The sequence below is a fragment of the Leopardus geoffroyi genome, chromosome X, assembly GCF_018350155.1.
Source record: "Leopardus geoffroyi isolate Oge1 chromosome X, O.geoffroyi_Oge1_pat1.0, whole genome shotgun sequence".
In the NCBI taxonomy this organism is placed as follows: Eukaryota; Metazoa; Chordata; class Mammalia; order Carnivora; family Felidae; genus Leopardus; species Leopardus geoffroyi.
The window spans coordinates 109,814,516-109,827,809 of record NC_059343.1 but is presented as its reverse complement, the minus strand read 5'-3'; the positions used below and the strand labels follow the sequence as shown (position 1 = coordinate 109,827,809).

General features: G+C 41.8%; 1 protein-coding gene across 3 annotated transcripts in view; it reads left to right on the top strand.

Annotated features, from left to right (window-relative positions):
- Positions 1–13,294, top strand: part of FRMD7 (FERM domain containing 7) — a 51,848-nt gene that overhangs the window by 29,326 nt on the left and 9,228 nt on the right. For all 3 annotated transcript variants that reach the window (XM_045472467.1, XM_045472468.1, XM_045472469.1), the window contains 4 exons: positions 1,120–1,198; positions 4,171–4,268; positions 12,276–12,390; positions 12,806–12,953. In XM_045472467.1, the coding sequence (XP_045328423.1) occupies positions 1,120–1,198; positions 4,171–4,268; positions 12,276–12,390; positions 12,806–12,953 (440 nt within the window). The remainder of the gene's footprint in view (positions 1–1,119; positions 1,199–4,170; positions 4,269–12,275; positions 12,391–12,805; positions 12,954–13,294) is intronic.

Here is a 13,294-nt window from a genome sequence, read left to right as displayed (position 1 = left end):
CTTCATTGTCTTTTCATTCCCGGCACCTGCCTGGTGCAACGCTTGGCCTATAATAGGCACTCCACAAATATTTGCTTTTGATGCAAAGAGTTTCTTTTTTTTTTTTTTCAAATGCAAGTAGGGGTGAAGACAAGTAATGTGTTTTCTCTTTTTTTTTTTTTTTTTTTTTTTAAATTTTTTTTTTTTCAACGTTTATTTATTTTTGGGACAGAGAGAGAGACAGAGCATGAACGGGGGAGGGGCAGAGAGAGAGGGAGACACAGAATCGGAAACAGGCTCCAGGCTCTGAGCCATCAGCCCAGAGCCCGACGCGGGGCTCGAACTCACGGACCGCGAGATCGTGACCTGGCTGAAGTCGGACGCCCAACCGACTGCGCCACCCAGGCGCCCCGTGTTTTCTCTTTTTTAAGTTTATTTATTTTGAGAGAGAGAAAGAGCGAGGGCACATGCACATGAGTTGGGGAGGGGCAGAGAGAAAGGGAGAGAGCGAATCCTCAGCACAGAGCCCGATGCCGGGCTCGAACCCATGAATCATGAGACCATGACCTGAGCCAAAGTTGGATGCTTAACTGACTGAGTCACTCAGGCACCCCTAGATGTGTTTTCTTAATGTCGATTTTAAGCAACAAAGAGGTACCACTCCATACATACACTCACCTCTAGTTCCTTTTATGAGAACCTTGAGTCAGATGATAAATACCTGCTTCTAAAGCTGGGCCTTTCTCTCAGCCAGGAGCGCAGAATCCCAAAGAGGCAAGTGGTATATATATTTTCTAACTGGGACGCATCATAGAGGACACAGTAGGGCCCAGAAAGAGGCACATGTTTACAAAAAGAAACTCAAAGGGAGAGAGGGTAGAAAGAGGGACAGGGAAACTTTCCCGATTGCTATCCACATAAAGACACGATCCAGAAATAGCACCATCCTAGAAATGTGGAAAATTGAAATTTAAAAGAAAAGTCTGAGGGAAGCAGTGATGGGGAGAAGAGGGGAGAGGAGAGAGGGAAGTGTGTATGTGTGTGTGTGTGTGTGTGTGTGTGTGTGTGTGTGTGTGTAAATACCTGTAACTGTTGTGATGGACATTTAAATAAAACTTATGGAGATAATTATGTTTTAAGATCCTAAGGAGGTTGTTTTCAAATTTATGGTGAAATTTTTCCCAGTGGACCCCGGACATCTTCGAGAAGAGCTTACAAGGTAGAGTACTTACCTGTGGGTCGGCTGCATGATGTTACCTAAGACTCATTATTCTCCATTTATCAGGGGATGGGCTTCTAAGCCTTCTTTGGCAAGCTTGGCTCTCAGTCACTCTCTGGGAGATGGTGAGGAGCTGAGGAGAAGGAGGGCCTGGCTGGTCCCCAAAGTGTTAGTCTTCCAAAGGGTGGGGATTTCAGGGAGGAGCGGTGGCCTTCTAGCACGGCAGCCAGCCTGGGTGCCCATGTGGGGGTTCTGCCTTTAGCTGCTACAACAACAGGACTGCTTGCCTTCATTGCATCTGTGTTCCAGCTGGAAGGCAGCTTGACGGCATGAATATACCAGCTATGAAAACCTGCGGGTGTGTGTATGCATCCTATGGGTAGAAAGTGATGACGACACATACTTATAAAACATTGAAAGAGTAAAAAAATAAAAAGTCTAAAAAATGATTTTAATAAATTATAATATATAATGGAAATCATTGATAATTATTACAATTCTTTAATAATTATAAATTATTCATAATTTTATGTAATTTTAACAGTCATTTATAATTACACATTATTCATAATTTGAGACAAAATCTTTTATGTGTATAAAAATAAAATTTACAAGTATAAAACGTTTAAAAAATCTATTTAAAAATTTTTTTTTATTTAAGTTATTTTTTTTTAAGTTTATATCCAAGTTAGTTAGCATCTAGTGCAACAATGATTTCAGGAGTAGATTCCTTAGTGCCCCTTATCCATTTAGCCCAACCCCCTCCCACAACCCCTCCAGTAACCCTCTGTTTGTTCTCCATATTTAAGTCTCTTATGTTTTTGTCCCCCTCCCTGTTTTTATATTATTTTTGCTTCCCTTCCCTTAAGTTCATCTGTTTCGTATCTTAAAGTCCTCATATGAGTGAAGTCATATGATATTTGTCTTTCTCTGACTGACTGATTTCGCTTAAAAAGTCTATTTATACTTAGATACAATACCCTTCAAAATGACAATGTAAACCTACTTCAAAAATGCATTGTCAACATAATGCTCCCCCAAACCCTACTGTGCTTGCCAGGCTCTAGAATCTTACCCTAGCATGGATATTTGAGATAATCTGGCCCAGCTCTCCTAGTTTACAGAGGAGAAAACAGGTCCTGGGAGCTTTGAGTGATTTGGCCGAGTTTTCCCCCACCTCCCACACCTCCCAACACAGCTCAAGGCCAGTTCTTCTTCACCCCTTTTGTACAGGAGGACTTGTATGCTGCGGGGTCTCTGCAGACGTCACTTTTCACAAGTCTGTCACTCCCTCACACCTTCTCTCTTCCATATTTGTGAGTTGTAGCCCACTTTCCCAGATAACCTGATATCTTGGTATCTATATCAGTTTGCATTTGCTAACCCATTTCAGTTGAGTCTCACACTGTGACCAATTTTAATGGAGATAAACTCCTCCACCCTCCAAAAGAGAAAGAATGAGAAAATCAATGTGATGATAAATGATTCATCAGCTGTTCAGAGCGAGGATTTGGTATTTGTAGCAGGCAGCTGCCCTCTTAGTAGCAAGGAACGTGTCAAATGACAAGAAGTTTCCTTTTCCTTCTTGCTAGGAGCAAAAAGAAATTCACTTTCCCTTCAGCGATTGAGGCTTATTAATTCTCATTTACATCTCTATTTGAGAGCAGGCAATGGCAAATGTTAGACTTCCTTTATTTTTTCTGGTGGGCCATTTAAGATACTTCACTATAGTTAAATTCACAAGGATGCCTTGTTTGGGGCCAATCCATGAGTTTCTGAGAGTGGTATGCAAATATAAATTTTCTAATTGAATCATTTCTAGCCCATTAGGGGAGCTCATAATTTGAAGTATTACAATGATTAATGCGTTTATAAATTGAATAATCACCTACTAATTTTACCTGCTTGTTCTAATCTAGATTTTTATCTATCCCCTGCAATTAATTTTGATTTACCACATTGCCTTCAAGGCTTAATTGATTTAAATAAAGAAGTCCAGATAAAACTTTATTTAGAAAGTTACATCTTACATTGGGAAATGCCCACAGTACATACTCAATATGTTTTTCAGTGTATAAAATCAAATATTGGAACCAAATTTGGACCATGGAAGAAAGCAGTCAATGACAGAATCTTCTTTTTACACATCTTTTCAAAACTTGATTCTCCTTTGGTAACAGCTTAAAAGCGTGGGACCAAATGCTATCTCCTTGGCAGAACTCTGGACACCAATCTGTACTTTATGGGTCCCTGATGAGCATGTCGGTGGGAAAAAAAGAGCACACTGGGTTCATTCCCTTCAGAACATAGGAATTTCCTACGTGCTCTGTGCAAAGTGCTGGGCTGGTCTCTGATGATACAGAGAAGGTAGTCCGAGTAAAGCATGACCTCAAGTCCTTGATTTCTGAAACACAATATTTTGGATAGGAGGAGGCATAAATTCTGTGGGTGACCTGACTTCTGGCCAGTTTCACTATCTTTGGGCAAAATGACCTTGCCCAAATCACCTAACCTCTGCCTTTCTGTAATTGTAAAATGGGGTGATCATTCCTGCTCTCCCAATCTAAGTTGTTTTGATAGTGAGTGCTCTGATAGCATTTAGTAAACAGAGCCTCCCCAGTGGGCTTGTTCTTGCTGAATCTCCCTTTGTCTCTGGCTGGCTATGTGGCTTTGCTACGTGGCAGAAACCACTGGAGGATGATTGGCCAACTCCCTCAAGTTGGCGGGAGGATTTAGCTGGGGTGATTCCTAATGGCTGTGAGGCCTGCCAAAATGCTGGATCAGCCGAGTTGTGGTCTGGTACTGGTTTGGGGCTGAAGCAAAGCCTATGCATTACTCACCATCCCCAAAAGGCATCTTGCTGACTGGGGGCGCCGTCTCTTTCTTGAAACATCTGGGATCTGGGAGAAGGGAAATGCTTCTTTCTTGTTCTTGTTTCTTAAGAGATTTTCTTCCCCCCCAACTTCTTCCAGGTATCTTTTTACTCTTCAAATAAAGAAGGATTTGGCTCTAGGAAGGCTTCCATGCAGTGACAACTCTACAGCGTTGATGGTATCTCACATCCTACAATGTAAGTAGCAAATGTCGGTTTCGGCGCCTATCGACCGGATAGGGAACCGAGCAAAGGAGCCGAGCACGCCCAGCGTGTCCATCCTGTGTTAGGACTTACAGAGGAGAGGAAGGCTGGATAAGATATATGTAGAATCAGCATGGTCCAGGAGAGGCTAGTCATTGTAGTCATTCAGCTTTGGATTCCAATCCAGTCTCTACTACGACCTAGCTGTTGTCGTCCCCTCATTTGTCTGTGCCTGAGTTTCTGAGTCTTTATAATAGTGACGAGAATACATTCTCACAAGATGGCTATATAGATTAAGAGTAAATGCTGATTTTTTTTTCTATCATGGCGTAACCTCCAGCCCCCCTACCCTCCCCACCCCCCTACCCCCGCCTGGGGCTTGCTGTCCAGGAGCGGGTTTGGACTAATCTGTCCAGACACGGGTTTTGCCAGGCAGGCTCCACTCTCTGTGCTTGCCCCAGGATACATTTCTGGTACGTGCTTTCTGCAGCACATTGTCATGTTTGATGGGATTTTCGTGTTGCTCTTTATCATGAGTCTGGAGAACAAAGCACAGAGTACAGCAGGTGGAAAGAGGCTAAAAGGGAAAAAGGCCCCAGGCATCTATTAGAGCTCCCATTTGCTAGCAGCCAAGTAGTTGGACTAGGCTGAATAATGAAGGCAGGGAAAAGGAGACCAGGGGAACAGTGGGAGCCAGCTTGGGAGGGGGGAAAGCTGGGCAGGCCAGGCTTCTCCTGTAGCCCTGAGGGTGGGTGGGGTCGAGGCAACTGGAGACTGTATTTCTTCTTATATGGCCAGTGGACTTTCTTTCTCTTCTAGAGAAGCCTTCCAAGAATAGGCTGTTCTTTACCACTTTTGCAGAATCATAACATTGTATTCTGTCTTGTTTCTCGACTTCATTTTTGACCTGTATCCCTTGACCTTCCTGACAGTCCCGAGCTGGTAGATTTCTGATTTCACTGGGAACTCCAGAATGAAGTGCTTCGATAGGGGCAGTGTCTAAATCAGTGTTTACCAAGGGACTGCTGACTGGGGCAGGTGACCACAGCCCCAGGATATCAGGAAAGCACTGGGCAGTGAGAGCAGTAGTAATCAGGAAGGGCTTCTGGAGGAGGTGGCTTTTGTGCTAGTCTTTAAAGGGACACATAGGAATCGGATAGGCAGTGATAGGCAGAGAAGACAGCATAAAAAAGAAAATTGTGCCGGGCCAAGAAGTCATATATACAGAGATGTAGCTCAAGTACAGCTCGCACATAGGGTGTGTCGAGGAAGGGTGGCTGAAAACTACATGTCATATTGATGGGCTTTGAATGTTTGGCTTGGTGGGCACCAGGTAAGGCGGATAGATGAACCAATGTTGGAAGACTTCTCCTTTTTCGTTATCAGCCTGTGAATGACTGGGGCCCCCACATGACTGTTGGGGAGCCCAATTGCATCCTGGATACTTTAGCATTATGGATTTGGGCATTCCCTAGTGGCCATTTCAGGCATAGCACAGAGGACTTCAGCTTTTCCAGAGGATATTTTGTCAATACAAGTTCTTTCCATAGAGAAAAAGCTAAAGTTTTGATGAGTCAGCTCCGCACAATCCATAGGTTGGACTATTTCACTGGATGCTAAGGCAGCATGTAGAACATCACAAGACTGCTCGTTCATTTGCTCATTTATTCATTTATTCATTCATTCCATATTTATGTTCTAGGCATTCAACAATCTCCACATTCTGACTTCTCATCTGCTTAAGTCTCTCCTACACATCCCTTTTGTGAACGCTTTTAGTAACTCTTCTTTGTCATTCATTCCAGAAACACTTACTGAGTACCTACCACATGCCAGGTACTATTATAGGCATGGGGAACATGGCAGTGAACTAAACAGACACAAACCCTTGCTCTTGTGGAGCTCACATTTTGGCAGTGGAGGGCAATCAGACAATAACCAAAATAAGGAAATATATAATGTATTAGAAGGAGATAAGTGCATTGTAGAAAATAAAGTATGGAAGGCAGCTGGGGAATTCCGGGGATGGGTACTGAATTTTTCAGTAAGGTAGTCAAGTTAGACTTCACTGTGAACCTGACAGTTGAACAAAGACATGGAGGAGGTAAGAGAGCAAGCCTTGCAGAAATCTGGTGGAAGGGTGTTCCAGGCAGAGAGAACATCCTGTGCAAAGGGCCCGAGGGGGGAGTGTGCCAGGGGTGTTGAAGAAATGTTAAGCAGGCTTTGTGGCTGGATGGAACTGAGGGAGAAGGGGAGAGAGTAATCGTGGAGGGTCTTAAAAGCGTATTAAAGACATAGAAGATTACTCTAAATGAGACGGCAAGCCATTGAAGCGTTTTAAGCAGAGGAGTGAAATGATCTGAATTAGGATTTAACAGGACCATGTTGGCTTCCGGGGTGAAAAGAGACCCTGTGAGGGAATGGGAGAAGTAGGGAGACCAGAGAAGAGGCTATTGCAGTAGAGAGAGATGGTGGTACTTTGGGCCAGCCTGGTAACAGGGGTGTTCTCATAACATTTGCTACCTTCTTTTACTGATGATATTTACTCATTTGTATGTTGTAGGTCTCTTCCTAGATTTTCATAGTCTTGCATGGAATGAAAAACCAGCAGTCTTTGTGTTCTTGTGTTTTCCTAGGGTCAACATAGGCTCTTGTGCTTAATAGACGGAAAGATTGGTGTGTGTGTGTGTGTGTGTGTGTGTGTGTGTGTGTGTGTGTTTAAAAACAGCTCTATTGAGGTATAATTTACTTATCATAAAATGCACCCTTTTCCAGACTACAAATCAACAATATTTAGTAAATTTACAAAGTTATGCAACCATTACCTCAATCCAGTTTTAGAACATTCCCATCACGCAAGAGACCTCTCGTGCCCATTTGCAGTCACTCCCTGTCCCCATGCTCAGCCCCAGCAACTACTAACTTACTTTCTGTTTCTATAGGTTTGCCCTTTCTAGACATTTCAGTCAGAATGATAAAATATGTGGTCGTTTACATCTGGCTTTGTTTCACTCAACATAATATTTTTGAAATTTGTGCAAGTTCTAGGATGAATCGCAGCAGTTTGTTCTTTTCTTTTGCTGAGTAGTATTCCATTTTGTGGACGTACCACATTTTGTTTAATTTGTGAGAGAGCAGGCAGGGGGAGAATCTCAAGCAGTCTCCACACTCAGCACAGAGCCCAACGCAGGGTTCCATCTCACAACCCTGGGATCATGACCTGAGCCAAAATCAAGAGTCAGGGGCGCCTGGGTGGCTCAGTCGGTTAAGTGGCCGACTTCGGCTCAGGTCATGATCTCGCGGTCCGTGAGTTCGAGCCCCGCGTCGGGCTCTGTGCTGACAGCTCAGAGCCTGGAGCCTGTATCAGATTCTGTGTCTCCCTCTCTCTGACCCTCCCCCGTTCATGCTCTGTCTCTCCCTGTCTCAAAAATAAATAAAACGTTAAAAAAAATTAAAAAAAAACCCAAAACAAAACAAAAAGCAAAATCAAGAGTCAGATGCTTAACTGACTGAGCCACCCAGGCACCCCAACATTTTGTTTATCTATGTACTTGATTGTGGACATTTGGATTGTTTCCAGTTTAGCTCATATAAATAATGTTATGAACATTCATGTACAATTTTTGTTTGGACATATTCTCATATCTCTTGAATAGATTTCTAGAAGGGTAATTACCTCATCTTAAGGTAAATATATGTTTAAAATTTTAAGAAGCTGCTGAACTGTTTTCCATTTTATTTATTCTTATTTATTCTTATTATTCTTGTGGCCATTCTAGTGGGTATGAAGAGCTATCTTGTTGCAATTATAATTAGCATGTTCCTAGTGACTAATGATGTGGAACACCTTCTCCTTTGCTTATTAACAATTCCTATGTTTTTGTTGGTAAAATGCCTTTCAAATCTTTGGCCCATTTTGAAATGGATTGTTGTCTTCCCTATATATAGGGTTTTTTTAGTAATGTCTAAATGGGGCTCAAACTCAGACCCCAAGATCAAGAGTCACACACTGATCTGACTCAGCCAGCCAGGTGCCCCAGATTTCTATATATTCTGATTAAAAATCATTTATGAGATATGTAACTGAAAAATTTCCCCCCAACTTGGTGCATTTACTTTTTTTTTCTTCTGGTTTTTGGAGTGGAACAGTTTTTAATTTTGGCAGAATTCCCTTTCTCAGTATGTTTTAGCGAATCATGCTTTTGATGTTGTATCTAAAAACTCTTTGTGTAACCTAAGGTCACAGACATTTTCTCCTACATTTTCTTCTAGAACTTTTAGAGGTTTGCCTCTTAGATTTAGTTATATGACCCATTTTGAGTTGTTGTTTTGTATGCTTGTATGGTGTATGTTGTGAAGTAGGGATCTGACTTCATTTTTTTTCTTCGTGTAGATGTCCATTTTCCCTATTTGTTGAAAAAAACTATCATTTCCCTATTGAATTGTCTTATCTTTTTAAAAACCTATTGACCATTAATGTAAGGGTTTACTTCTAGATTCTTAACTATGTTCCATTGATCTATATGTCCTTATGCCATTATTACACTATCTTATTTATTGTAGCTTTGTATTAAGTTTTGAAACAGAGAAATGTATATCCTCCAACTTTGTTCTTTTCCAAAATAGTTTTGCTTATTTTACATCCTGTGCATTTCCATGTAAATTTTAAGATCATCTATCAATTTCTACAAAAAATTGTGGTGGGAATTTAATTGAATTTATAAATCAATTTTGGCAGAATTACCATCTTAACAAATTGAGTTTTATAATGCATGAACACGAAATGTGTCTCCATTTATATAGATCTGTTAAAAATTTCTCTTAGCAATGTTTTATAATCTTCAGTATACAAGCCTTCTACATCTTTGGGTAAAATTTATTCCTAAGCATTTTGGGTTTTTAGATGCTATAAATGGAATTTTCTTGGTTTCATTTTTGGATTGTTCATTACTAGTATATGCAAATACAAGTGTTTTTTGTATATTGATCCATTTTTCTACGTTGATGAACTCCTATATTACTTCTAGAGTTTTTTGTGGATTCCCTAGGATTTTCTACACACCTGACTACATTGACTACAAGTAAAGACAAATTTTTTAATGTTTATTTATTTGAGAGAGAGAGAGAGCGTGCGCACATGAGCGGAGGAGGGGCAGAGAGAGAGGGAGAGAGAGAATCCCAAGCAGGCTCTGCACTGTCAGCACAGAGTCCAATGCAGGGCTTGAACTCATGACCCAGAGGTCATGACCTGAGCCGAAATCAAGAGTCAGACACCTAACTGACTGAGCCACCAGGCGCCCCAGTAAAGACAATTTTATCTCTTATTTTTCAGTGCAAATTGTTTATATTTTTTCTTGTTGCTTCATTGCACTGACTAGAACCACCAGTACAATGTTGGATATATAACTGGCAAGAACAGATGTCCTTGTCTTGTTTCTGGTCATAGGGAAAAACATTCAGTTTCTCATCATTTAGTATGATTATGATGCTAGCTATTGGTTTTTCATAGATAACTTTTATCAGGTCGAAGAAGCTGCCTTCTATTCCTTTTTTGTTGAACTTTTAAAAATCATGAAATGGTGTTGGGTTTTGCCCAGAGCTTTTCTGCATCTTCTGAAATGATAAATGTTTTTTTTGTCCTTTATTCTGTTGACATAGTATATTATATTAATTAATCTTCATGTGTTGAACTGATCTTGCAATCCTGGGATACATCCCACTGGGTCATGATGAGTAATCATTTTCATATGTTGCCAGATTCAGTTTACTCGTATTTTGTTGAGGATTTTTGCCTCTGTATTCATGAGGTATATTGGTCTGTAGTTTTCTTATGATGGCTTTGTCCATCACAGTTTTGGTATCAGAGTAATACTGGCCTCGTAGAATGGGTTGGTAAGTATTATATCTTTTATTTTCTGGAAAAGTTTGTGAAGAATTGGTCTTTATATCTTCTTTGAATATTTGATAGAATTAATCAGTGAAATCATATGGGCCTGATTCTGTTTTAAAGAGATTTGTACAGTTATCAATTTTGGCAAAAAATAAATAAAAGAGCCATTTATTTGGTCTTTTTTTTTTCTTAAGAAAGCTTGTTATATGAGGATTTTCACTATAATGTGACTTTTAAAAAACATACACCTATATCTCAATGAGCATGTCACCTGTCTAAAATGTAATAGAAAGTCAAGAGACACCTGGGTGGCTCAATTGGTTAAACATAAAACTCTTAATTTCGGCTCACGTCATGATCTCATGGTTGGTGGGTTTGAGCCCCGTGTCTGGCTCCTTGACAATGCGGAGCCTGCTTGGGATTCTCCCTCTCCCTCTGTCTCTGACCCTCCCCCCCAAAATAAATAAATAAACTTTAAAAATTAAGAAGCAAAAGAAAATCAAGAGAAAAGGCAAAATAAGTTTCCAGCACTCAAAACCAGTGTCCCGTGTCCATGTATTTTAGTCAATAGGCAAGCACCACAGGATTCCATGGAGAATCCATTTACTCTTCCAATTCATAAAACGCTAACAGGTTTGGATATCTAGGTTCCCACTTAGAAGTCATAATTACAACCAAGTGGAGACCTCTTCAAGGGAAGTCAGTGACCAGGAAGTGATTCATATCAATCTGACAGAGAGGGAGAGGTGTAAAAATGATAAAGAAGACACGGTAATTCAAAAATCAAAACATTTCCAATCCATTAACTGTAGGGGCAGATAATCCTGTACACCTCAATGACCTTTGTAGGCATTGTGCTGACAGATGTTTAAAACAATAAACTGGAGACATCTAGAAAAGAGTAGATTATGATCAGGGGTAAACTGCCAGTAATTTGGAAAAGCCAGAATAATTTCCAGAATGATTCATTTCCTAGGGATTCCAGATAGCTAGGGTTCTACTCACTTCCCAGTGTACAGAGTGATGAATAGCTGTGACTGTCTGGCATTGTACTTGGCATTTATATGCTCCTTTTTGGATAATGTACGATCAAGGTAGAGCGAGGTTAGGGGCCTGTATTACTTTGCTAGGGTTGCTATAGCAAAATACCAGAGACTAGGTGGTTTAAATGACAGAAATGTATTTTCTCACACTTCTGGAGACTAGGAATCCAAGGCTGAAGTGTGGACAGCTTTGGTTTCTTCTGAGTCTTCTCTGCTTGGATTGCAGATTGTTGTCCTCTGGATGTATCCTCACCTGGTCTTTCTTCCGTGCACTTGCATTCCTGGTATCTGTGTGTTCGAATTTCCTCTTCTTATAAGGACACTAGTCAGATTGGATTAGGGCCCACCCTGCTGACTCATTTTATTTTTTTGTTTTATTTTATTTTTAAATGTTTTTATTTATTTTTGAGACAGAGAGGGACAGAGCATGAGCAGGGGAGGGGCAGAGAGAGAGGGAGACACAGAATCCGAAGCAGGCTCCAGGCTCTGAGCCGTCAGCACAGAGCCTGACGCGGGGATTGAACTCACGGACTGTGAGATCATGACCTGAGCTGAAGTCAGACGCTCAACCAACTGAGCCACCCAGGTGCCCCCTTGCTGACTCATTTTAATTTAATCCCCTCTTTAGAGGTCCTATCTCTAAATACAGTCACAGTGTGAGGTACTGGTGTTTAGAACTTCCACATATGAATTTGAGAGTGTTTGTGGGGCACACACAACTCAAACAGTAACAGGAACTGATGAGAAGAAGAAGAGATCACAAACAGAATGTGGAAGAAGAAACTAACGAAATACTCACCTGTGATCCTGGAGCCTTGAAGACCTACACCGTGTCTGTGATTTACTCTACTGAGACTTCATAGCAAGCCACTGCTTCTGATTTGAGAAAGACCCAGTTCATTCCACCGTGAACTAAAATATAAAGATACATAAATCATGGGGTGTGGGGCCTAGGGCCATACTGGCTGCAAAGAAGGGGCTGTTTGGGGCAGCTCAGAGAATCTGCAGGTGCTCCACTGCTTAACTCCTCAATGCTAATGTGAAAAATGTCACTTTTCTGTCGTGCAGCAGAACTGGGAGACTTTCATGAAGAAACAGATAAGAAACATCTGGCACAAACCCAATACTTACCGAACCAAGACTGTTTAGAGAGCAAGATCATGCACTTTCATCAGAAGCACGTGTAAGTACTTCATCTGGCACCTGCTTCTGCTAGTGGGCATGCTGATGCTGGGGACAGGCTCTTAAAAGCAAGTCCTAGGGCGCCTGTGGGGCTCAGTCGGTTAAGCATCCGACTTTGGCTCAGGTCCTGATCTCACGGTTTGTGGGTTCGAGCCCCGCGTCAAGCCCTGTGCTGACAGCTCGGAGCCTGAAACCTGTTTCGGGTTCTGTGTCTCCCCGTCTCCCTGCCCCTCCCCTGCTTGTGCTCTCTCTCTCTCTCTCAAAAGTAAATAAACATGGAAAAAAAAAAAAAAAGCAAGTCCTTAAGTCAGAGAAGCTTCGAGCTCGAGAAAACACTGAGCTCCTCTTGGAGCCCTTAGGGTGGAGGTGTCATTCTTGCCGCATTTATTAGGCTCGTAAATTCTTTCCCTTTGCAGCGGCAGGAGCCCGGCTGAATCGGACATTCTGCTACTGGATATAGCAAGGAAGCTGGATATGTACGGCATCAGGCCTCACCCCGCCAGTGATGGCGAAGGGATGCAGATCCACCTGGCTGTTGCTCACATGGGAGTAGTGGTGTTACGGGTACCAACTCTTTCCTTGAAAGTCCTGAGGCTTTGGGGGTTACGTTGGCACAAGCGTGGGTGTCCATTCCTGAGGTGACCTCACCTCTCAGTATTACCACCCGTCAGAAAGGGAGGGGACACTTGCCAGTGTCTTGGGTAAGTCTTCTCCCCTTGATGTGCTTTGCCTCCGTTTATGGTCTGTAACTGACTGTTTTGACTCACAGGAACTCACACATTATGGATTTGGGCATCTTAAAAGCTTAGGCTGTGATGCGGAGTGCACTCACCTTATCCGGATGCACCAGAAACAACCCAGCAGTTGTTTACTGGTTCATTATTTTCCCAGGACGTTGTTTTTCA